At 42.6% G+C, this 23,091-nt stretch overlaps 2 protein-coding genes across 6 annotated transcripts in view; one reads left to right on the top strand and one right to left on the bottom strand.

The window, feature by feature from the left end:
• The window catches only part of REV1 (REV1 DNA directed polymerase), a 60,907-nt gene extending 58,996 nt beyond the window's left edge, over nt 1-1,911 (top strand). For all 5 annotated transcript variants that reach the window (XM_064143577.1, XM_064143576.1, XM_064143578.1 and 2 more), the window contains one exon: nt 1,491-1,911. In XM_064143577.1, coding sequence (XP_063999647.1) covers nt 1,491-1,602 — 112 coding nt within the window. In that variant the 3' untranslated portion in view covers nt 1,603-1,911. The remainder of the gene's footprint in view (nt 1-1,490) is intronic.
• Nucleotides 1,912-4,548: 2,637 nt separating this feature from the next.
• EIF5B (eukaryotic translation initiation factor 5B) overlaps nt 4,549-23,091 on the bottom strand; it is a 44,146-nt gene continuing 25,603 nt past the window's right edge. The window contains exons 10-24 of the mRNA XM_064143585.1: nt 22,697-22,992; nt 20,013-20,120; nt 19,757-19,867; nt 18,952-19,019; nt 17,600-17,741; nt 16,067-16,198; nt 15,135-15,317; nt 14,840-15,001; nt 11,887-12,018; nt 10,226-10,357; nt 10,040-10,116; nt 9,769-9,933; nt 8,230-8,368; nt 7,454-7,615; nt 4,549-6,376 (exon numbers count right to left, since the gene is read on the bottom strand). Coding sequence (XP_063999655.1) covers nt 6,269-6,376; nt 7,454-7,615; nt 8,230-8,368; nt 9,769-9,933; nt 10,040-10,116; nt 10,226-10,357; nt 11,887-12,018; nt 14,840-15,001; nt 15,135-15,317; nt 16,067-16,198; nt 17,600-17,741; nt 18,952-19,019; nt 19,757-19,867; nt 20,013-20,120; nt 22,697-22,992 — 2,117 coding nt within the window. The 3' untranslated portion in view covers nt 4,549-6,268. The remainder of the gene's footprint in view (nt 6,377-7,453; nt 7,616-8,229; nt 8,369-9,768; nt 9,934-10,039; nt 10,117-10,225; nt 10,358-11,886; nt 12,019-14,839; nt 15,002-15,134; nt 15,318-16,066; nt 16,199-17,599; nt 17,742-18,951; nt 19,020-19,756; nt 19,868-20,012; nt 20,121-22,696; nt 22,993-23,091) is intronic.

The following is a 23,091-nucleotide window of genomic DNA, read 5'->3' as shown; positions in this document are numbered from 1 at the left end:
TAGAGCAATGAGCTCTCCCCTCAGCCTATTCTTCTCCAGACTAATCAGTCCCAGTTCTCTCAGCTGTTCCTCACCAGCTTTTTTGCCCTTCTCTGGACATCCTGCAGCAAATCAGTGTCCTTCTTATGGTGGAGTGGCAGAAAAATCATCTGATGCACTCTCCTGTGTTACCCAGATATTGTCTCACCTCCAACCTATTAAATCCATTTTTATTACTTATTTATTGTGCTCCATTTACTCTTCCCATGAGTCAGGAGGCCCAAGTTCCATTTATCAGTTGCTTACTAACTGATGCTGACTCTGGGGGTCAGCTTTCCATGTCTTAGAGCTGGAAAATGCTTATTTCACAGAATTGACAACCACCCAAAAGTATACAGCAATGTGCAAATTTCACTGTGCTTCGGTATTATGGAATGTCTTTAGTTCTCAGCAAATGAAAAATGTGGAGTGCAGTTAGCTGTTCTGTTGTCTGCTGTACAGTGCATTCCTTGTCAAACTCTTCAGAAGGCATCGTGTCTTATTCCTGGTCCCCGTGTGTGAGATTTGCACCAAAGGCAGCATGACTGTGCAAAACCTGGTAACAAGCATGGGACAAGGATCAGTAGTTGGATGATACACCCTTAGCCAAATGATACTGTTGTTAGGTCATCCAAGGCGTCAAGTGTAGGGACCCTCTGCTCTCCCCTAACAGTGATCTGGCGAGTAGAGAGCTCCTTTTGCTTTACTTGGGCATTTCTTTGATTTGCTTCCAGTAGCAGCTAAATTAGATCTAGTTCTGGCTGGTTTTGGGCCTCCATGTTTTGGTTCCATTTTTATCAATAAACACAATATAGTGCCCCCACAACCTGTTCCTTATCACCCTTGGCATTTATTGGAAAAAATGTAGCAAGTATGTCTTGGGATGAGGAAAGAAAACCTCAGGATGCATAAGCTTGCCATTTCTGAGCCCAGCATGAAGTTGATAGGAGGTTGCCACTTTAATCACAGGCTTACAACTGCAAAACTCTAGCTTTGGCAGACTGATGTGACACTGCTGACGTCAGAAGTTTGATCACAGAATGGCAGAGGCCTCTGAGACATTAGGTAAAGCTTGAAGTTTTTGAAGACCTTGGGCTTTAACAAGACCAGATGAAAATACTATAGAATTGTTCAGGTTGGAAAAGACCCCTGGGGTCATCAAGTCCTACCATTGACCCTATTGTACAAAGTTCACCCCTAAACTCTATCCCCACGCACCATATCTAAACAACCTTTAAACACATCCAGGGTTGGTGATTTGATCACCTCCCTAGGCAGCCTGTTCCAATGCCTGACCACTCTTCCTGGGAAAAAATTTTCCTAATGTCCAGTCGAAACCTACCCTGGTGCAGTTAACACCATTCATAGGGGATCATTGTCATCTGGCTTGCAGTATGAAGACCAAAACTTAGTGTAAAAAGGTTTGGTTCTGTAGTAGTAATTGTCTCCCTTTTCTTCCTTTTCCTCCTCAGGTTAATGCAGTCGTCTGTGGAATCAGTTTGGAATATGGCATTTGACTTCATTCTTGACAACGTTCAGGTAGTTTTACAACAAACATACGGAAGCACACTAAAAGTTATCTGAACTTGTAGTAAAGAGCTTGGTGAGAGCCTGGAGCTCTCTGCTAGCTGTGCCATAAGTGCTTGTGAGGTATTTGCAAAGTGCATGATAGTAATGCCCTGAGTTTTTATAATTTCAGATTTCTTTTTAAACAACAAAGTGTTTTGTACATTTCTTTTCAGAAAGTGCCAAATTTGTCAGTATTGCATGTAAATAATTGTGTTAAAATTCTTTTATTGTAGTATAGAATCTATTTACAAAATGTTTGTTTATAAAGTTTTATGGATTTTTACAGTGAAGTGTTTACAGTTGTTTAATAAAGAACTGTATGTATATTTTTGTACTGATTTTATTTTGTGATGCTTCAGTTTGAATATAGCTCACCTCTGTTCTTAAAGCTGCAGCTTTGATTCATTTCAGAGTTTTCCGCAGTGGCGCTGCCTCACGGCACACCAGGACACTACTGTGTGTTCACCTCACTGCTTTTTGTTTCCGCTCCGCTGACTTCGAGGCATTAAGCTGAGGGAAGAGAATTAGTTCATTTTCAGTTTCATCCTTCAAAACCAGAAACCAGCATGGCCACAGGGCCTTAGATGAGGCGTAAGTGCTCTCTGCTCAGTTGTACTGTCACCTCTGGAGATGTGTGCTCGTGGAGGAGAACAAGTGGTGATCTTCAGTCAGCCAAAAACGCTGTAAACGAGTTAGGGAGCAGCTAACATGGAGCACTGTTTAAGCCTGTGTGAGTCCTCTGCTTTGCTCCTACTCGGGATAAAGCCATGTTCCGCTCTTAAAAATAACCACAGTTCTCTCTGGCCTGTGGCATGCATTTTCTTTGTGCAGTGTAGCAAAATAGGCTGTAGTGAGGAGCAGCACTGAAATAAATAGCCCTGTCTCTGCAGTAGTAAGGGAAACGCTTTCATCTCTACAGGTTGTGTTTTAGGCAAGCTCTTTCTGGCTGTATGCCAGCCTCACAGTCTTATTTGGCCCAATACATGAAGGCCACATGAAAACTCAGGTGATGAGACAACCTTTTTTATTTTCTGATGAAGTGAGGAATGATGGCAGTACAAGTGCCCCATGTAGTCCTGGATGGGCCTACCTGACTGTAGAACTTAAACCTGGAATGCAAACTGGAGCTAACCTTGAAGCTGAATTCACACCACCGTATCAGCTGGAAACATCTCCACTGACACAGGACATGAGCTGCTGCTCTCATACAGGCTTCAGCTAATGAAACAGCTAGAGCAGGGAATGCTCTGCCATCACTTCACTGGCTGCAGCATCGGATACAGCAGTTGACAGCATTTTGTAGCTTTAGGCTGTGCCCTCAGCTTCTCTTGTAGCACACACTGGAACAGGTACCAACTTGACCGCCTTCTGCAGCAAGTGATAAATCAGGGGAGCACAGTAGATGTTTTCCTTGACTTTAGTGAGGCTTTTTATGGTATCTCCTGTAATGTCATCATTGACAAGCTAATGAAATCCAGGCTAGAGAGATGTGGACTGAAACTTCTTGGGCATGGTGATCAGTGGCTTAAAGGCCAGTCCCAGCTGGTGTATCCATATTGTCAGTACCACGTCTGATACTGTTCAGCATCTTCACTAATGGCCTGCATGATGAGGCAGAGTTCATCCCCTCAGCAAAGTTTGCTGTTGACGCAAGATTGACTGATAGGGCAGAGAGCTGTGCTGCACCTAGAGACTAACAGACTGGAGAAATTGGGTGGTGGGAACCTCATGAAGTTCAGCAAGGAGTGATGTGATGTTCTGCACCTGGAGGGGAACCAGCTCGACACAACTGGCAAGAAAGCAGTTCTGCAGGTAAGGCCCTGTGGGTTGCTTGAGGAAGAGTATCAGCAGCATATCAATTGAGAAGGTTGGTGAGACAGACTTGTGAGTGCTGAGCCCAGTTCTGGGGTCTTCAGTACAAGGAGGATGTGGACAATACGTAGCAGCTCCAGCACAGAACCACAAAGTTGATTAAGGGAGTAAAGCTTCTCTACAAGGAGAGGCTGATGAGAGAGCTGGACCTGCTCAGCCAAGAGAAGGTTGGGGTTTGATCTTACCCAGATGCATAAGCCACTAATGGAGGAATAAGAAAAATGCTTCCTTGTGTTACCACATGGAAGGGCACAAGCCTGGTGCTAACTGGTATGAAACATGTACCTTTGAAACACTTCCTGGGACGGGTTGTCCACAGAAGCTGTGTATCATTAGAGATGCTCAGAACCTGGCCAGCCACAGCCTTCGGCAATCTGCTCCGACTGCCTGTTTAAGAACTGTGGTGTGGGTTTGGGCATGGTGACTGACTGCAAGAGGAGCCTTCCAACCTCAACCAGTCTGTGGTAAGTTAGGACTGATTGTTTCAGCTCAGGTTAGCCTGGTAGAGGTGTGTCTATAAACTGCCTCTAGTTGTAGATACCCACGTGCAGCGAGAGAGACCTCTGAATCAAGCTGTCCAGGTTTCCACTAGTTTCTAGTCTGGGTCTTTCAAAGCCACTTTAGTTGCTGCTCTGGGAGCTGCCTTATCCTTTGTTGCCCGTTTTAGAAAAGAAGTGTGATAACTGTTCACATGGGGGAATGGAGGTGCTGGAATTCAGGAGTTTTACTAGAAACTAGGATTCAGGTTGAGCTCTGGGCCTGCGAGTGCATCTCTTTAAAAAAAAAAAAACCAACAAAACAAACCCCCAATTAAACCAAAAGGTAAAAAATCAGCAGAAGCATTGCTTAAGTAAAGCTATTTGTAATTTTACTTCCCTTCACCCTCTGTGAACTCCACTTCCCAGATCATACTGAATAGTTATCTAGTTCCTCTAAACCTTTCAGCAAAGGTGTTTTACAAGTGGCATAGCAACCTGCAAAAACCAGCACTGATCCTTTTCCCAGTTTTCACCTGTGGGAGAACACCCATTCATCTTTGAGGAACCATTCTGGAATGCACGAATACCACAATGCTTGACAACATCCATGTTCTTAAGTTAACTTCTTTTATTAGTGTAGCATTCATGATTGCATAGTTTGCAAAAGAAATAACAATTAAATGCAGTCTCCTTACTGCAATCACTCTGTTCTAAACCACTGACACCAGCACTGCCATCTGTGACATGGACCAACCATACTGAAAAAGTCCTTTTCAACAGCAAGGTTAGCAACCCCCAGAAAACTTGCAGTAAGTTAAACTTCATTGCCAAAGGAGGTTAAGTTCGCAAATGTTCCTTGGTAATGGAGTCTGCACCATCTCAGTTATAAAATTCAGGATTTTTTCAACAACAGAATTAATCAGTGACAGAAGAGATGTGACCAAACTGCTTCTTGCAAATTAAATTCTTGTAAATATTTTAAATGCTAAGATCCTCAGCTACATAAAGATCATTATCAGTTTTGTTTCAGCTTGTGCTTTTACGTGTTTTTTAGCTCCTCTCAACATGAGCTCTAAGTTACCAGGAGCCTACTCAATGAGGAGTACATGAAGATGTCATCCTAAGCAGGGAATCACAGGGGAAGGGCAGGCAGGAAAATGCAAGGATTGCAGACTGAGTCCCGGTTGTCACAAACATCATCAACCAAATGCCTTTCAAGCTGGTTCAGTTCTCAGTATCAAGAAGACTCCATAGTTTTGACGCAGCATCCAAATTCACAGCTCATTTGTAGACAACTGTTTTGCAGGTGATTCCCACAGCTCTGAGCAGCAGCTGGAAAAGAGATGCCACCTCTAAACTTCCCAGCAGCACCTCTCTGGGAATTGTGACTTGCAAAACATCTGGCCTGCAGCTCTGGTGCATCAGGAACATAGTGAGCCATGAGCCACCGACATCACCCTGGCACAGCTGGCACAGTGCACATTCCACAAGGGGAAGTGATGCCGGAGGGAGAAACACCTTTGCTGGAATGTGTCTCCACTACCTTGCCAAGGACAGAAGGGCAGGCAAGCTTCTGCCAGGCCTCTCCATGTCCCTCACAGCCCATAGAGTGAAACTCGTGTTTATTGAAACAGACTGTAAAACAAACGGGCTGCTATGTCCATCTCCTTTATTTGCAGCTCTGCATTATAATGATTACAGGTTGATTTTCATGAACTGTACAAGCAGTAAAAGGTGGCCAACTATGCTTTACATCATTGTTTCACACAAAGCGAATACAGAAATATCCAACTGCCTAATTTTCTATTTCAAAAAGTTTCTATAGGCACAAAGCAGAAGAATGTTGGAAAAGAGAGTCAAGGGAAGAGGTATGCATAAATAAAGAAGTATTTCTTACATCAAAAATGTCCCAAGAATCACAAAGTCTGCAGAAGCTTTGTTAATCAAATACTGCAGTACTGATCTCATCAGTATAAAAGTGAAAGACCTTTAGTTCTGTAATAAAAATTCATTTTTATTTTATTTTGGAGAGGGAGGGAGAAAGGGTGGAAAGGAAGGTGTAAGAGAAGGAAGGGCAAACTTTAAAACAGCAGCCAGTATTAAGAAGGGTGGTAGGAGAGGTGAACAGGCACATTGGAACCATGGGAACATGTAAATTGACCACTGTCAAACCAGTGTAAATTTCTTGGTTTCTCATGGAAAACATTTTATCGACATATTTTCCTCCCAAACATACATCCAACACTGTCTTCAATATATGACTTTGTTGGTAACTATTAGAACAGGAAGAGTGCATTTATTCCTGCCTCCCCATTGCTGTGAAAAGTTATCTAGATGATTTCAAACACTTTCTTCAGCTCTACTATAAGCTGCCAGTCAGACTTCTGCATTTCATCCCTGAACCAGTCCTTCAAAGCATCAATGGACTGACGGCTGATCTGCAACACACAAAACAAGCCCATCAGAAACACACACAACTAATTAACAAACACAGTTTTTAATGGGTTAAGAAATATGAAGAAAGAGCACCAGCTTGTATAGCAGGAAAATCTGTTCCAATCCAGCTTTTACTACTGTTCATGACCCATCCTACTGGTTTCCCTTATTTTCAGATCACACTGCTTACCTGGTCTTCAGGGACCACCGAAGCACAAGCATCTTGCATGCCTTGCATGGTAAGGCAAAGACCTGTGTGCCCTGAGAGGAATTCCTGCTTCCCCCAGGGCACACAGCACCAGCTCCTACCACCCTGCATCTCCATCAGAAAAGCTCCTGTGGCTGCTCACCCCACCCACCTGCAGGTACCAGTACCCAGTGTGTATGTAGCAGGGAGTGCCTTCTGTGGTAACTACAGCACTTACTAGTATGGAGAGCTGTGGCTTTGCTTTTGACAGCAGAGAAGTGAACAAGGGCATTCCAGAATTAGAGCAGCTAAAGTATTGCTGTTCATTGCATAATCTCAGAACTAGGCAAACAACCATGGTGCAATGCCACAGGTGATGCCCAGTGACAGGACATGGGGCAAGGAGTGGAAATTGAGGTACAGGAAGTGCCATGGAAACACGAGAAGGAATTTTTTCACTGTGAGGATGACAGAACACTGGAACAGGCTGCCCATGGGGGTTGTGGAGTCTCCCTCTCTGGAGATACTCAAAACCCACCTGCATGTGTTCCTGTGTGATCTGCTATAGGCCATCCTGCTCTGGCAGGGGGGTTGGACAGGATGATCTTTGGAGGTCCCTTCCAGCCCCTGACATTCTGTGATTGTGCAAGTAAGCTGCAAGGTATTTTTAGCTGCAATACATCATTCCTTCAGTCCTCTCAAGGAGACTACAGTGCTACAAAACCTCAAAACAAGGCTACAGAGAAACACAGCTGAACAATGCCACACAAGAGCCACTGCAAGTGCCTACTGGTCTTGGATAGAAGGTTCCTTGTGTAAGTTTATCAGGCTCCATGTAATATTTCCACTTCACACAAGCTGCCACTGCATCACAAGTTCTCTCCAACTTTACCTTACTGACGAGGATATCTGTTGCTTCAAAATGTCGTCCATACATTTTAGGTGATTCACCAGGAATAGGTTCTATTTTAACACATACTTCTTGGCCTTTTTTTGCCACCTCCACTGGCTTATGGTTTATTTCAATACTTGTAACAATTCCAATGTCAACAAACTGCAACACAATGAAGAAGCTGTTAACGCACCCCTCACAGCACCTCTGTGCACACATGCTTCTCTAAGGCCCTGCTGATACATGTGCAAGCAATGCATAGTGCTCATCTGAAGTAGTGCACTGGAGCAGCACCTGCCTCAGAAGCAGCAAATCGAAACGTACCGCACCGTAGGCAGGTTGTACTGAAAAAGGCAGTGACACCGAACCCTGCGTAGTTCGTCTGGGATGTCAATTACCACTTAAAATCTCAGAGGCTGACTTCCCCTCCTTATTAGCTACCAGGAATAATAATTTTGGTCCTTACTTTACATCACAATACAGAACTTGCAGCGGGGGATGAAGGGCAGGAGGCTGACTGCAGATACCCTCTAGCCATGCTCCCTGGCTGGGCCTTGGGGCAGCTGGGAGGCTGTGCCTGTCACAGGACTCAGCTCTGTTCCAGCAGGGAACAGGAAGATAGCTGATGACCAGGAAAGAGACTCAGTCTAAAGGTATGAATCTCATTTCCTGATAAAACTCTACATGCTGGGCAAAGGCATGTGAGTGCTCCTTGCTGCACCACCACAGGAACCGCCAGGTAGATCAAACATCCATTGGAAGAGAAGTCTACTTACGTTTTTGCTAGGTACACACATGGGAGTGCCCTGCTTCACCTGGCCAGCCTCCACAACAACACCCATCACTATTGGGTCACGAGAGTTGAAAATGAACTGAGGAAGTATTTTCATCTTGCAAGGAAATACTGCTATGTGCCTGGAAGATGACACAGAAGGCATTTTGAAATAGATATCAAACAGTGTACACAACAGTTAACATTAACAGTTCTGCCTTCCCTCACAAACCTTAGGCATTCACTCTAGGAATATCACTCCGGCAAGAATCAAGCAGGAAAAAACTGTTCTCATCTTGCTAAGTCTAGTTCATACTTGACCTTCAACAGCAGTGAACTAAGACCAAGACCAAAGGAATAGCAGATTTACAGCATGACTGTTGTCTCCAAAGAGCACAGCAATACAAATGTTACCTTTGCCAACAAAAGTCTTGAACCCTCTGACAGGTTAAGTGGACAAATATGTTTAAATACTGAGGCATCCACACTCAAACTGAGATCAATATGAAATAAAAAATACTTTCATTTATTTTACCTGTTGTGCTAGTTTGAGGCTAATTGGAGTATTTTTATGAGAAAAATTAGATTGTAGGCTGTGAAAACAGTGGTGATATCTACTTCACTCATAGGCTTGCTGAGATGTATAAAAGGACAGAAACATAGATAAAAGAGTGTATGTCTCTGACAGTGTTTCTGTTCTGCTTGGATCTGTGTAACTAATCCTCCTTCTAACCCCCCTTGCCAATCCTCCAAACTCAACTTTGCACGTTAAGGCAGACTCTGGGATAAGGTAGAGAGGTGGAAAGAAGGTGGAAGGGTGGTTGGGAGCCCCTCCTGGGGACTCTGTTTTCTGGGAGGGATGTTGTGTTTCTGTATCACCTTTAACTTGTATATTTCTGTATACAGCTGTATATATTTGTAATATATTGTAAATATCTGCTTGAATATTGTGCTAAGCTGTGAACATGAAGCTTCATTCCGTAACTTCCAGCTGGCTGAGTCTACTCTGGGTGATCTGGGGAGGAAGGGGGAAACTGGTAACTCCCAAACCATCATACCTATCCTTACTTTACTGAAGGTCAGCCAGTGATGAGGATGCCAAAATTAATTTCTGGCCCCAATAAATTCTTTAATTATTGCATATTCATGTTACTGCATTCAGAACTAAGTACACTGGAATTGCACAAACGTGGAACAACAGAATCCAAATCCTTTCAGTTTTCTCTTCTTAACTCTGCAAGGCTAACCCATCTGTCATAAACTAGGAACAGCAGCCAAGTACACAAAGCTCATGTTAATAAGAACACTCCATGTTACATGATAGCTTTAGCTAAACCTAGTAACTGCTTCACAACTCTCACCCTACTAAGCCTAACGCCAGAAGTAAATGATTACAGTGGTTACCCTGTTCTCTTCCTCCCATCAGAACTACATCCTAGATAGTAGTAAGGAAATGAGAAGTTAAATGCACTTTTACTTACAATAAAACAAATGAAGAGACAGTTATTTGGGAAGCACTGAGGATAGGATTGCTCTTACTTACTTGAATTCCTCTTGTTTCTGTTTTTTGTAGTCTTGTCTATATTTTGTGAAGGCATCAAATAAGTGATAAATTATTTCAGCACTAAATATTCGAACTCCTAAACTATCAGCCATTTCCTGTGCGTCACGTTCGATCCTCACATCAAACGCTAGGATCACTGCATACCTGTAAGTAAAAACGAGTCAGTTTACTAGACAGGCCACAGAACTGCAGCCCAGGGCCAAGGAGCAGCCTTCCTGAAACACCACCAGAGTAAAGCAAAGTTACTTACTGTGGGTCATGCTCCAACATAACTGATGCCTTCATAACGTCCTTTTTATGGACAGGACCTATATTAATTCCTGAATACTGTTGAAAGGGAAAGTCACAAATCAGTCACTAATCCTTCCAAGTTGAAAGGAAAAAGTTACCAACTAAAATGCAGAAACAACATCAGGTTTGGCACTGAAGAACTTACTGGCACTTCTGATGATTTAAGAAATTCAAGTAATGCTTCTAAAGACCCTAAAGTAGAAGCCTGGACATAAACACCTTTTTCTTCTAACTTGATTGCATTCAATGTCTGCTTCAGTTCATGTATTAGTTCATCCTTTAAGGGACAAAAAAAAAGAGAAGAGAGACAAAAACACAAGTTTTAGCTCTGCTGCTATTTATGCCTCGTGGTACAAAGTCTTTCTGTTAACAAGGTGCTGAAAATATGTGACAGCCACACTGACAGGTACCAATTTTCACACTTGCAGAACAGGCCATACATAGCTCAGTGATACACTGCTGCTTGCTACTGGCATTAGAAGTCTGAAGTGAACTAGAACTGGAGGATGTTGCAAGAAGGTGACCATGTAACACAAAGCAGATGCCCATCTTGGGTTTTGTTAGTATTTCCCTGCAGACTAGACAGTGCCTTCTCCAGCATGCTTAAGTTTCTAAGCAAGACTGAGGGACCACACACCCCACAGTGTGTGGCAATATCCCAGGTTGCCTGAGGATGAACAATAAAAGCAGGCGCTCTTAAAATATGAGTGGGAAGGATTCTGAGCACTCTTTAAGCCTAAGTACAAAACAGAGGATGCAATAATCAGACAATGTTAGAGGTTGGAAGGGACCTCTGGGGATCATCGAGTCCAATTCCCTTGAAAAAGCAGGTTCACATAGGGCAGATTGCACAGGAATGCATACAGGTGGGTTTTGAACATCTCCAGACAAGGAGAATCCACAACCTCTCCGGACAGCCTGGTCCAATACTCTTGTCACCCTCAAAGTATGGAAACTTTCCTTATGTTTAGGTGGGTCCTCTTGTGTTTTAGTTTGTGCCTGCTGCCCCTTGTCATATCACCTGGCACCACTGAAAACAGTCCAGCCTCATCCTCTTGACTCCAGCCCTTTAGATATTAGTAAATGCTGATAAGATCCCCTTTCAGATTTCTCCAAGGTAAGCAGCCCCAGGTCTCTCAGGAACCCTTGTTAAGAGAGGTGCTCCAATCTCCTCATTATCTTTGTAGCCCTCCACCAGACTCCCATCTCTTGAACTGTACAGCCCAGAACTAGACACAATACTTCACAAGTGGCCTCACTAGGGTAGAATAAGTCCAGATGTGGAGAATTGTGAGAGAAAGAGCAGTGAGGCCTTTTTGCTGCTTTCAGAGGAGATAAAGCCCACATTTTTAAAAAAGCCCATGCCTTTTAAACACTCAGTCATCTTCTCGGACACATGAGTGCTGGCATGTACTTTATGCCCTCACATATCTGCTACTAATACACTTTACATACATGGCCATATGTACCCAGAAACAAGGAGGACCTGACAGCTTAACCTTTCTTTAGAGGCCAAGATTGGCAGGCAGTAGGCTAAAGTAAAACTATGGTTAAAAGTACACTATCAGCAGAAACATTCCAGCAAAATAGCAGAGAACAGCTAAAGATCAGGATACTTAAACCATCACCAACATGAATGTCTCACAGGGACACAAGGCTACAGCAAGTTATTGTAGTAATGTTAAAAATGTAACCCAAAGAAGCACATTACCAAGATACTGAGCTTGCAACATTTGAAAGAGCTTCATCACCAGAGAATTCAGTTATCTTCAGTTTGTGTGTCCTATTCAACATCATTCATCTCACCTTGAGGACTGGGACTTCATCCTCCTTGTGAGCTACAAGCAATGGCAAACCAGCCAGTGTTTTCTCCAAATCTTTCCCAAGAATCTTCACACCTTGAGCAGCAACAACTTCTTTGTGCTTTTCATACTGGTTCTGAAAAGAAGAAGACATGCTAGCACAGAGCTCACGTAGATGCTACACAGCAGCACAAAGTAGTGCTGAGCAGCTAAGAACTTGCTACCAGTAAGCACAGCTGGACAGTGAAATCCAGCAGCTCTCATCTTTCATCAGTGACTGCACTTTGCACATGCACGCTTCAATTTGAATGATCCTCTCCCTTCAGAAATGCCACTCCTACCAAGGGGAGCAGAGCAGGGGAAATCATCTGAAAACAGAGGAGGTCAAAAAGGGATATACACTAGAAAAGAGAAAGAAGTGACAGGCAGCAGAAAAAAAAAATAGAAATTAAAAAAACCCCAAAACCTATGGATTCAGCCCCATAGGAAAACAAGGGGAAGGTGTCAACAGCTCAGCTAAAGCACTAAAGCTTAGCTGGCACAGACCGAGGCTCTATACAGGGAAGCAATCTCAATTGTCCCATGGGAGGCTACCCACCCAGTCTTCTCATGTAGAGTTCCATGCTCAATTTCCCAGGTGCTCCTCCCCACCCCGGGGGAGCCTTGATAATCTCACCCTACTCAAGGCATGTCTCTAAGGCATCATGGAAAAGTTGTTTCTGAAAACCTTTAACGTTAGAAGGATTTTCTGGTCTATTTGTTTTTCATTTGGAAAAAGTCCCATTCTTTTCCTGAAATTGCAGGCTAGCTTCCTTCTTCAGCAAGCACTATGGTCCTGCAAGCCTCCACCCCAGCATTTCGGTCTCATTTCAAGGATGACAATTCATTCCCACAGACAGGCTCCCCTAGATCTCCTTTCCCAGCTAAAGGTTCCCAAACCCAGTGCTGCTCATCACAGTGTTGGTACCATATATTCATATTTCAAAGTGCAAACACTCTTATTTAAAGATATAATTGATGGGAATCTGTCATCTGTTATGTTGCTATTCTGTTCCACAAAAAAACCTTCATTCTCAAACTCCACACAACAATTTATCTCTGCTTTAAATAAAATGCAAGTAAATCAACAAAAATGCTTTCAGTTCATTCCTCACAGTACTAGAGTACATTCAACAGCTTCTAGCAAAGCTGAAAGACTCAGTGTAGATGTTCCTTTTGCCACTCAAGCCATTTTCAACTTACTACAGTAAAGCCACACTCCACAGCAGGAAGCCTGACCTGTATTCTCCAAGGCAACCACCCTGCTCCACAGCTGATTAGACTGCCATACACACAACTGGAAAGAGTGGATTTTGTCTTCCTGTTTAAAACAGGCTAAAAAGCTCTTGCTCAGATCCCACCCCAACATCACTACTGCATACTTCAGTTCCTCTGAGGCCACAACGCACTCACAACAGAGAATCACCATGGCAGAGAGAATGCCAGTGTCAGCTCAGGCCCCAGAAATTACTAGCATTACTTTACAAGTAGTAAAGCTACACTGCAGGAAGAACTAGATTAAACACTAAGGACTATGGTGGCCTTCAGAACATGGTTCTCCAATGAAACTATGTACATCACAATTGTTACAGCCTTAAACTGGGACTTTGATACTAGTTTTCCACCTCTAAACCAAATCTTCAAGGTCTATCCTACTACGTATACCTAGGTCATCTGTTTGGCTTTCTTTGCCTTGGGCAAAATCTGTGCACTTATTCCTTCACTTTTAAACAGGAAAAAAATCAGAGCAGCTCTTCTTATCTTACAGCCTTTCATCTCTGTGTCTCTCCTCCTCCTTTCATAGAAAGCAACTCAGACAGGAACTCAAATTCAGTGTCTCTCCTCAGTCTGTTAATCCAAGGGTAACAAAACCTCCAACTCTCAACAAAGACAAAAAGCTGTAGATTCTGCAGAGGTCCTGGTTGTAGCCATTCACCAACTACTCCAAGAAACTCACTTGTTCATTTTTCCCAATCCTAAGCCTGTATGACTTCTGTTATTAAACCCCACGCTTTTACTAATTGTATGTAGCTTAACTCAGAAGTCACTGTACCAGTGCACTCCCAATGTCCATTTAGGATGGGTATTTCTCTCTCACATGTAGGCATACACTTGAATCTATTATTAAAGCACCATATCTCCTTGATCCTCCTCTCTGCCACTGTTACACCAGACAAAACAGAAGGTACCTGCAAGTGCAGTGACAAAAGCATCAGATGTGCACTGTCTGCCCCTCTAAGCCACCCTTAGATACTGCTGATGTTGAATCATAGAATCAGTCAGGGTTGGAAAGGACCACAATGATCATCCAGTTCCAACCCCTCTGCCATGGACAGGGACACCCTACCCCAGAGCAGGCTGGCCAGAGCCCCATCCAGCCTGGCCTCAAACACCTCCAGGCTTGGGGCCTCAACCACCTCTCTGGATAGCCCATTCCAGGCACTCACCAGTGTCATGCTGAACAACTTCCTCCTCACATCCAGTCTGAACCTCCCCACCTCCAGCTTTGCTCCATCCCCCCTAGTCCTGTCACTCCCTGATATCCTGAGAAGTCCCTCCCCAGCTTTTTTGTAGGCCCCCTTCAGATACTGAAAGGCCACAGTAAGGTCACCTGGGAGCCTCCTCTTCTCCAGACTGAACAGCCCCAACTCTTTCAGTCTGTCCTCATAGGAGAGATGCTCCAGCCCTCTGATCATCCCAGTGGCCCTTCTCTGGACATGCTCTAGCACATCCATATCCTTCTTGTCATGGGAGCTCCAGAACTGGACACAGTACTTCAGGTGGGATACTGTGTCCAGTTCTGGAGCCCCCATGACAAGAAGGATGTAATTGCATGGTCTCATTTTTTATACACCTTATTTGCTCCTCCTGGTGCTAAAATCTTCTCCAAATGTTCATACACTAAGCAGTTTCCATACCTTAACTCGTAGCTCCTTCATAGGAGGAGGTAGCAGAAGGCCTCTAATTTGAGTTACGATAGGACCTTCTACCCCAGGAACAATAATGGTGTCTCCTTCTTTCAAGCATCCATTAATCAAAATAACATCTATGGTAGTACCCATGCCTGGCAGTGCTTTAACCTAAACAAAAGGGGGGGAAAAAAAAAGTTACTCTCAAGTTAAGCACTTCAAACACAGCTACTGTTACCAGGACAAAGGAGGCAAAGAAGGGAGAAATTTCTAGATCGACTTCAATTCAGCAGCTGTTCTTTACCTCCATGACTTGAGCTCTCAGCTCCTGACACTCAGCCAGCCTCTTGGTCAGCATAGTTTGCGTTAGCTCAACAAGAAGAGCTATTAGACTTCCCATGCCATCCCCTGTGTGTGCAGAGGTAGGTACAAGAGAAACAAAAGTGCGAGGATCCTTATTCTCATAAAACAAGGCAGCGTTCAAGCCCTGGAATCAGGAGTAACAGTTATACAGGGAAAAACATCTATCCACACACATCAGTACTAGCAGTAACACTCAGCTCAAGTCAATTACTATGGCATTTTTTAAACCCCAGTTATAAAAAACAAACATCGTTATGACAGTATGCTATGGAACATGAAAGCCTCAAAACTCACACTTGGAAGCAGTATGGGACAGCTCTACAAAACTAATTACCACATCTAGCTTCTAGGCAGCATTGTATGTCACCACAGAAGTTCCCAGAACTGATGTGATTCATGCCCTGCCAGCTTCTCAAGGAAAAAGAGACAGATGGGATCCTCTTGGGCAACTCCCAAGCAAAGAAAGAATAGGGACAGAAAACTTAATCTATTATTCACAACTCCACTGACCTGGCACAGTAATTAGCTCTATTTTTCTCAAAAAAAAAAAAAAAAAAAGATTAATTTAACAACAACAAAATTTGGTTTATGACAGTAAACACCAATGTGTCAGAAGAGAGGTGACAGATTTCTTAATATTCTAAGTTGCTTTGTGGAAGCTAAAAACAAAGCAAAACCAACAAGAAAACCCCAACCCAAACCAACCAACCACCTAAAAAAACAAAAGCAAAACCAATGAAACCCAAACCCAAAAATAACAACCCACTATCAAACTACAAACCCAAACCAAAAATGGACTCACAAGCCTCACCACCCAGCTACCACCTTTACTATCACTTCTGTCAATCAAAACCCTTTAATATTCCAGCTTACCTGTTTTGCAAATTCCACTATGATAGCTTTTGCACGCTCTTCAAATTCATCTTTTGTATTCTTTTTCTGCTTTTTCAAGGTGACAGCTACATCTGTATCTGGACTTTTTTTCCAGTCATACAACCTATCAATCTGGAAAATACAGTAACATGTCATCTTACTCAGCTTATTAAAGGACATCTTCGTGATTATGCCACACCATCTGTGAGAAACACTTTACCAGCCAACAGTCATCTATTTGCTCCAGTAATCAAATTAGCATCACTTTATTTGCTTTAGCTGCTATATTTATCTCTTCTTTATGTATTTATCCAATGTCAGACAGTACTGCATGACAGCATTACTACTTCAGGTTTTAAAGATTCAACCTATAATAATTTAGGTTCATAAAGGATAAATTTATATACATCGATTCCATCAAGCACTGAGAAGACAGAGACTCACATATAATTTCACATCCACAAAACTCCTCCAGTATTAAGTTTTGAGTTTTCTTCTGAAAAGTGACTGTAATAGTTTTACAGAGAACTTATCATCTTACTGGGGAATTTGGACCTTTCCCATGTTGCTAGACAGAAGGGGATGGGAGGTGTTCCAAAGATGGACTTAGTCCAAGAAACTATTATATTTGCTGCATGAGCCAAAACTAAATCCTTAGAAAATAGATTATAAACTGGTCAAGTGACAGAACTGCAACCTGGAATGCAAGAATTTAAGGCCATTTAATCTCAGGCTCACTGCAGGCCTTAACATTTTTTAATCAAGCATTATTTTTAGAAGCAGCTGTTTTCAGCAATGCAATAACAGCCACCTCAGTTCCAACAACCTTCAGTCTTGCTGCTCAGAACATTTTGTAAGTTATACTGTAGTTCTTACCACTGCACAGGAACACCATTCTGTGAGTTTTCTCTCAGCATGTCAGACAGAACCCAAAGTCATTAGACACAAGTAACATCCTTACTGTAACTCATGTAAGTCATCACAAAGAGACAATGTAATTTTTCACATACAGAACTCCTGAAAACAACTGGCTTTAGCATGTAATGCTGCAGAGCCTGAAATACTTCCCAACAGTGATCAAGATTACTGGTCCAGGAGCTTAAAGAGCCAGCTTGTCTTCAAGTCTAACTAACAAGTATCAGTAGCTGAAATCAAATAACACTTTTCAATATGAAACTTCTTCAATTTTATCAGAAATTGCACACAAATACATATAGTAGGTGCAAGAAAAAACAAACAACAAACAAACCAACCACAACTGAAGTACAACTTCCAGAATTGTGAACCATAGAACAGAAGTTCTATAAGGTTACAGAAGACACTTATCAGTATGGACTCTGAGAATTGATTGATTATTCTGCTGAGGTCCTGAAAAGCCATTGGGGTATCATGGACATGAACCACACAACAAAGAGGAGCTAAGACCCACTGCTTCAGACTTTACACAAACAATTCCAGTTCATGGGATAAAACAGAAACCAGAAAAGTGTCAGCTGTTAAGAGTACAAAAAACAGAGTAAAATGCTATCTTACCTTGTTGAGAGCTACTATGAAGGGGCATTTCTTCGATTTCAACAGATTTATTGATTCAATTGTCTGTGGCTCCAAACCATGCATGATGTCAACTACAAGGATAGCAATATCACATAGTGAGCTTCCTCTATTTCTTAGATTGCTGTGGCGTGAAGAGAGAACAAAAATACAAATAAATCAGTCATGTAGCAACTGAACTTTAATAGAAATAGCAAATAAAATGTCAAACTTACACTGGTAAACAAAAGGCTAAAGCTGATCAAGTAGTTGTTTTTTCTCCTCAAAAATCTAAGTTATATTTAAAAAATTGAGATCACACTATATAAAATCCATTTAATAGCAAATATATGTGTAAGCAAAAATAAGAAACTATTATTCTTCTAAGAGTTTCCCTATTATGACACATCTTTTATAGATTAAGGTGTGTGCTGATTTTTTTTTCTGAGTGAGAACTGAGACAGTTACAGTGAAATACATACAGAAATGTAAAATCTGAATGGGACAGTTTATGCAATACTACATTAAGACTAGGAGACATCTATGGTGTCACACAAAATCTCTCCAGACCATGAAGAGCTGTTAAGTGCTATGATGCCAAGGAGCAGATCAGAATATTAGCAAGTACCCTACAACCTGGCATTACAATGTTTGCAGAGGTTTGTTTAATAATGTCACATTAAAAATGGTAAACCTTCTGTTTGGACATTTCACCTGAGCACAACCATGAGTACAGTTATGCAAATCACATTTTAAAGTTAGAAGTTGAGTTAGTGCCTTGCCTGCATGCCAGTGGTGCTGCTAGAGAGCCCATGATCTTTGCTAAGACTCAGCTGACTTGTGCAGTTGGTAACTCCTAGTCTTATGAACTCAGTTACCTTAACTGGGACACTATGAACTGGAAGCTAGAACAGAAGTTTTATTTTTCAACAGCACAATACTTAGGTCACCTGAAATCCTCACCTTTTCTTCTCCAGCTAGCTTCCTGCTTCTGTCTTCCCTCTTACACTAACTACTGAGAAAAAAAGTTATTTGCATGCTTTTTCAGACATTCATGGCTTGATTGGCACAAAGAGGGAAAATTCATCAGATATACAAGGCCAGCAATTAACCAGATATAAAAAGCACCTGCAAACTAAGCAAATCCACTTATTTCTCTACTTCAGGGTTTTTCTGGGTTTTAATTCTCTGTGGATTTTTTTGTTTGGTTTGGTTATTTTGTGGTTTTCCTTTTGTTTTTTTTAATCAGAAGAAATAGAGAGAACTAGGTAAGGAGCTAACACTTTATTAAAACCATATCCAGCTGCTTTAGCCATCACTAAATCAGAGAAAACATTACCTGAAAGATTCATTACCTGAAAGACTCATGTCCAGGAGTGTCAATGATCAGCATGCCTGGAATTTTTATGTTCTCTCTGTCAAACTAACATTTCAAAATGTTAGCCACCTTGCAACAATTAGACAAAAAAACCCAAACAAACAAAACAAAAGAGCCTGCAGCATTACTGACAGCATTTACCCAAAACAAATCTAGTCAGCGCTCAATTATATATGAAAAAGTAAATTAAAATTAATATTTTTTAATAACTGGAAGAATGTGCTGCAAGTGGCCATAAGGTCAGATAAAATTTTGTAAGACAAGGCAGACTATAGTGGAAAAAGTAGTTTAAGCTATTGAGATTTATCATCCTTGTCTTGAGTATCTCCAGTGACTTCTCACTTTAAATAAATTGAGCAAAGGAAAAAGCCACCACTGACAAAGTTTTTCAGTCAGCTGCTGCTGCAAGCAAAATGGGAGACAGTATCCAAAACAAGCAATACAGAACAGTTACAATTTCTGTAACGCAGTAAACTTCATCACCCAGGAACTGGCACTATTCCAGTCCACACAGTAAAAAGTTCTGTTTTTAACAGAAAATGTACTTGGTAAGTTTCAAAATTCCCAATGTACAATCGAAACACTTAAAAGTAAGCAGTCTATGCACATGTGTGTACTATCCAGAATAGAGTACACTGTAGGGTTTTTTCCTTCAAAACTATCAAATTCAATATTAAAGATGGGGGAAATGTACATTTGCCTACATCCAGAAATCTCAGGGAGTCCTAACTAGTTCACCTCTCACATTTTTAAAGATCAGTCTCTGAAGTGCTGTAACTTACATTTTTCACCATCTTAGTTTGCTCATTAATAGCTTCAAGTGGAACATTAGTTGCACCTATCTGCTGAGTGATACCACCAGCTTCACTGTCCTGTACATGAGTATGGCGGAGCTGAAGACAAAAAAGACCAGAAATATTTACACCTAAAGGGACTGAAGTCATCTCTGAGTACTTGTTAATTCTTTTTATTTCCAACCAAAAACATCCCATGCATAAACAAGATGTGTAGGCCATGCCTGCACATTCCACCTCTTACCTTATCTAAAATTTTGGTCTTGCCTGTGTCTACATGCCCCAGGACACAGATAACTGGAGCTCTGAGCTTTTCAGTGTTCACGTTTTTGCTGTTTTCAGCTCGTCGCTTCTATGTAAAAGACACATAAAAATTGCTAAGTATAACCCAAATACCACAGCTTATCTCTTGCCTTGATTACATACAAACATAAAACAGGTTCATCTGTGGGACAGCTCAAGATTTCACACAATATCACAGTATCATCAAGGTTGGAAGAGACCTCATAGATCATCAAGTCCAACCCTTTACCACAGAGCTCAAGGCTAGACCATGGCACCAAGTGCCACATCCAACCTTGCCTTGAACAGCTCCAGGGACGGAGACTCCACCACCTCCCCGGGCAGCCCATTCCAGTGTCCAATGACTCTCTCAGTGAAGAACTTTCTCCTCACCTCCAGCCTAAATCTCCCCTGGCGCAGCCTGAGGCTGTGTCCTCTCATTCTGGTGCTGGCCACCTGAGAGAAGAGAGCAACCTCCTCCTGGCCACAACCACCCCTCAGGTAGTTGTAGACAGCAATAAGGTCACCCCTGAGCCTCCTCTTCTCCAGGCTAAACAATCCCAGCTCCCTCAGCCTCTCCTCGTAGGGCTGTGCTCAAGGCCTCTCACCAGCCTCGTCACCCTTCTCTGGACACGCTCAAGCATCTCAATGTCCCTCCTAAACTGGGGGGCCCAGAACTGACCACAGTACTCAAGGTGTGGTCTAACCAGTGCAGAGTACAGGGGCAGAATGACCTCCCTGCTCCTGCTGACCACACCATTCCTGATGCAGGCCAGGATGCCACTGGCTCTCTTGGCCACCTGGGCACACTGCTGGCTCATGCTCATCCCTCTTTTGGAAAAATGAAAAATCTACAACAGTTCAGGGGGTTTTGTTCAGTTTTGGTTACTGTTTAGTAGGCTAAGTTATCATATCCACTAACATGTAGCTTTGTTGACCATGTATTCTGAAGAGGCATCTTGGGTAAGGAAAACTAAGGATATTAGCAGCCACAAAAGCTTTAAACAGTTTGGAGATACATCTTTTAAAACTCTGAAATATCTATCTGCAAAAGATAACAGTCTCTTTCTCCAGGAGGTGGAGAAGTGGAGAGGAATGTGTTGTGGAGGGCCTGTAGGCCCGAAAGTAGGCTTATTTACGCCTTGCCCTGCCTGGACATGTTTTTCTGCCCAAAACAGAGGTAAACACATTAAATGGATAAAAGTGGCACAATAGGCCTGGTGCCACAAAGTCTGGTCTGCCCAACACCCCTGTTTGTAAACAGGTTGTGTAAGCCCCCACACGCCCAGCTCATGTCTGCCTGGTGTAAGCCCACGTGATTCCCATATTTGGGGAAAGTCCAGGCACTGTGGCATTTACTGATTATGGTAAGGTTTGGCTGACTGCCAACCTGATTGGTCATTCTAGTGGCCAAAGGGACCATTAATCTCAGCCCACATTCAATAAATAGGGGTACACAGGTAAACAACGTGCTCAGACTCCCCCTGCATAGCTCAGACTCGCCTGCCTGCATATTCACTTGCAGAGCTCACTTAAGCCTGCCTATATATATGTGGAGCCCATAGTCTCCCAGCCAGCTGTGCACATCTGCATGCCACTGTGTTATCAGGACCAGATCCTGTATTGCCTGCCTCTACCTATGGAGTGCAGACTCCCAAGCAGCCGTGCACCCTGTTATATGCCTGCTGCCTTATCATTGCCTGGTAAGCGCTGTTGCTGCCAAGTTACCAGGAAGCAGACTCTGGATTGTCTGCACACAGTCAGCCTGCTAGCCGCAGGAGAACTGTGCTCAGACTGCACGGCATCCTACTCCTGCACCTGAGGTCCTGCCTAAGAATCCCTGGACAGAGCATCCAGAAGAAGCCAGGAGACAAGGGCAAAGATTGCATCCTTCGCCAAGAGCAAAAGGTCAGAGACTGTCTTTCCCCAGAAGCCAGGAAGATTCTCCTTTCCCCTCAAGCTGGGAGGATTCCAGCCTCAAAGTCCACAGGCAAACACTCCCCTGAAGTTTGGACACTAGTAATAGGCTGTGACTTAGCCCCAGAGGGTGATTGATGATTAATCAGAATTGTAAGTGAATGCTTTAATGCCTCTGTAATATCTGTTGCCTCTGCCATAGAGCAGGAAAGAGTTTTCAGCCCACTCTGCTGGGCAAATAGCATATAGACCCTGAGCGGCATTAAGCCGCGGGGAAGATCCTCTCTCTGTTTATAGTTTGAATGTTTGCTAGTTACTAACAAGTTACTGTAGATATTAGTCCTAGAATGTTTTCATGACCACATAGAATCCATTTAATATTAAATACAGTGGTTGGGGGTGGCAAGAGTTCAGAATATTGAATTTAATAAATATGTATTTTTATATAACATTATCTCGCACCAATTAATTTCTCCCCTCCGCCAAAATCGGCGTAGGCGGCAGAAAACCCCTCCACCACAGAATGACACCAAGGTGCACATTCTTTGTTCTCCAAAAATCAAATACTTCAGCTTCAACCAAGAATAGGTCATTTTTGACTGCTTAGCCCAAGTTCCAGTCCTGTCTAAATATTAGTCACAACAGTAGTAATTTTGATCAATACAGTTTGCATGAACGGAAGGTTACAAAACACAGGAGTCTCGTTCAAATAAAGTTGCATCTTCATACCTCAATTCTCCGCTTGGCTTTGTCATAGGCACGCTCTTCCTTAGTGCGATCATCATCAGAGTCATACTCGGAATCAGAGCTGATTTCTTTGCTGGCTTTTTTTTCCATAGATTGTTTTCCAATAGCTTGAGAGTCTGTTTCTCTTTCATCTGAAGTCTTTTCATCTTCATCTTCACTTCCTTCACTATCTTCAGACTCTTCACTCTCTTCTTCCTCTTCCTCCTCCTCATCTTCCTCCTCCTCTTCCTCATCCACTTCATTTTGTTCTTTCACTTCAATGTGGACAGGTTTGCTCTCTGTAAAAAGAATAAATCTATTTGTGAGGGAAAAGGCAAAAAAACCACAACAGGGACTATTCACAGAAGAGTGAGGACTGAGAGATAATAGGTTCCACT

This window comes from Pogoniulus pusillus, chromosome 5 (assembly GCF_015220805.1).
Source record: "Pogoniulus pusillus isolate bPogPus1 chromosome 5, bPogPus1.pri, whole genome shotgun sequence".
In the NCBI taxonomy this organism is placed as follows: domain Eukaryota; kingdom Metazoa; phylum Chordata; class Aves; order Piciformes; family Lybiidae; genus Pogoniulus; species Pogoniulus pusillus.
Note: the sequence above shows the minus strand (reverse complement) of the source record. Positions and strands in the feature narration are given on the sequence as shown.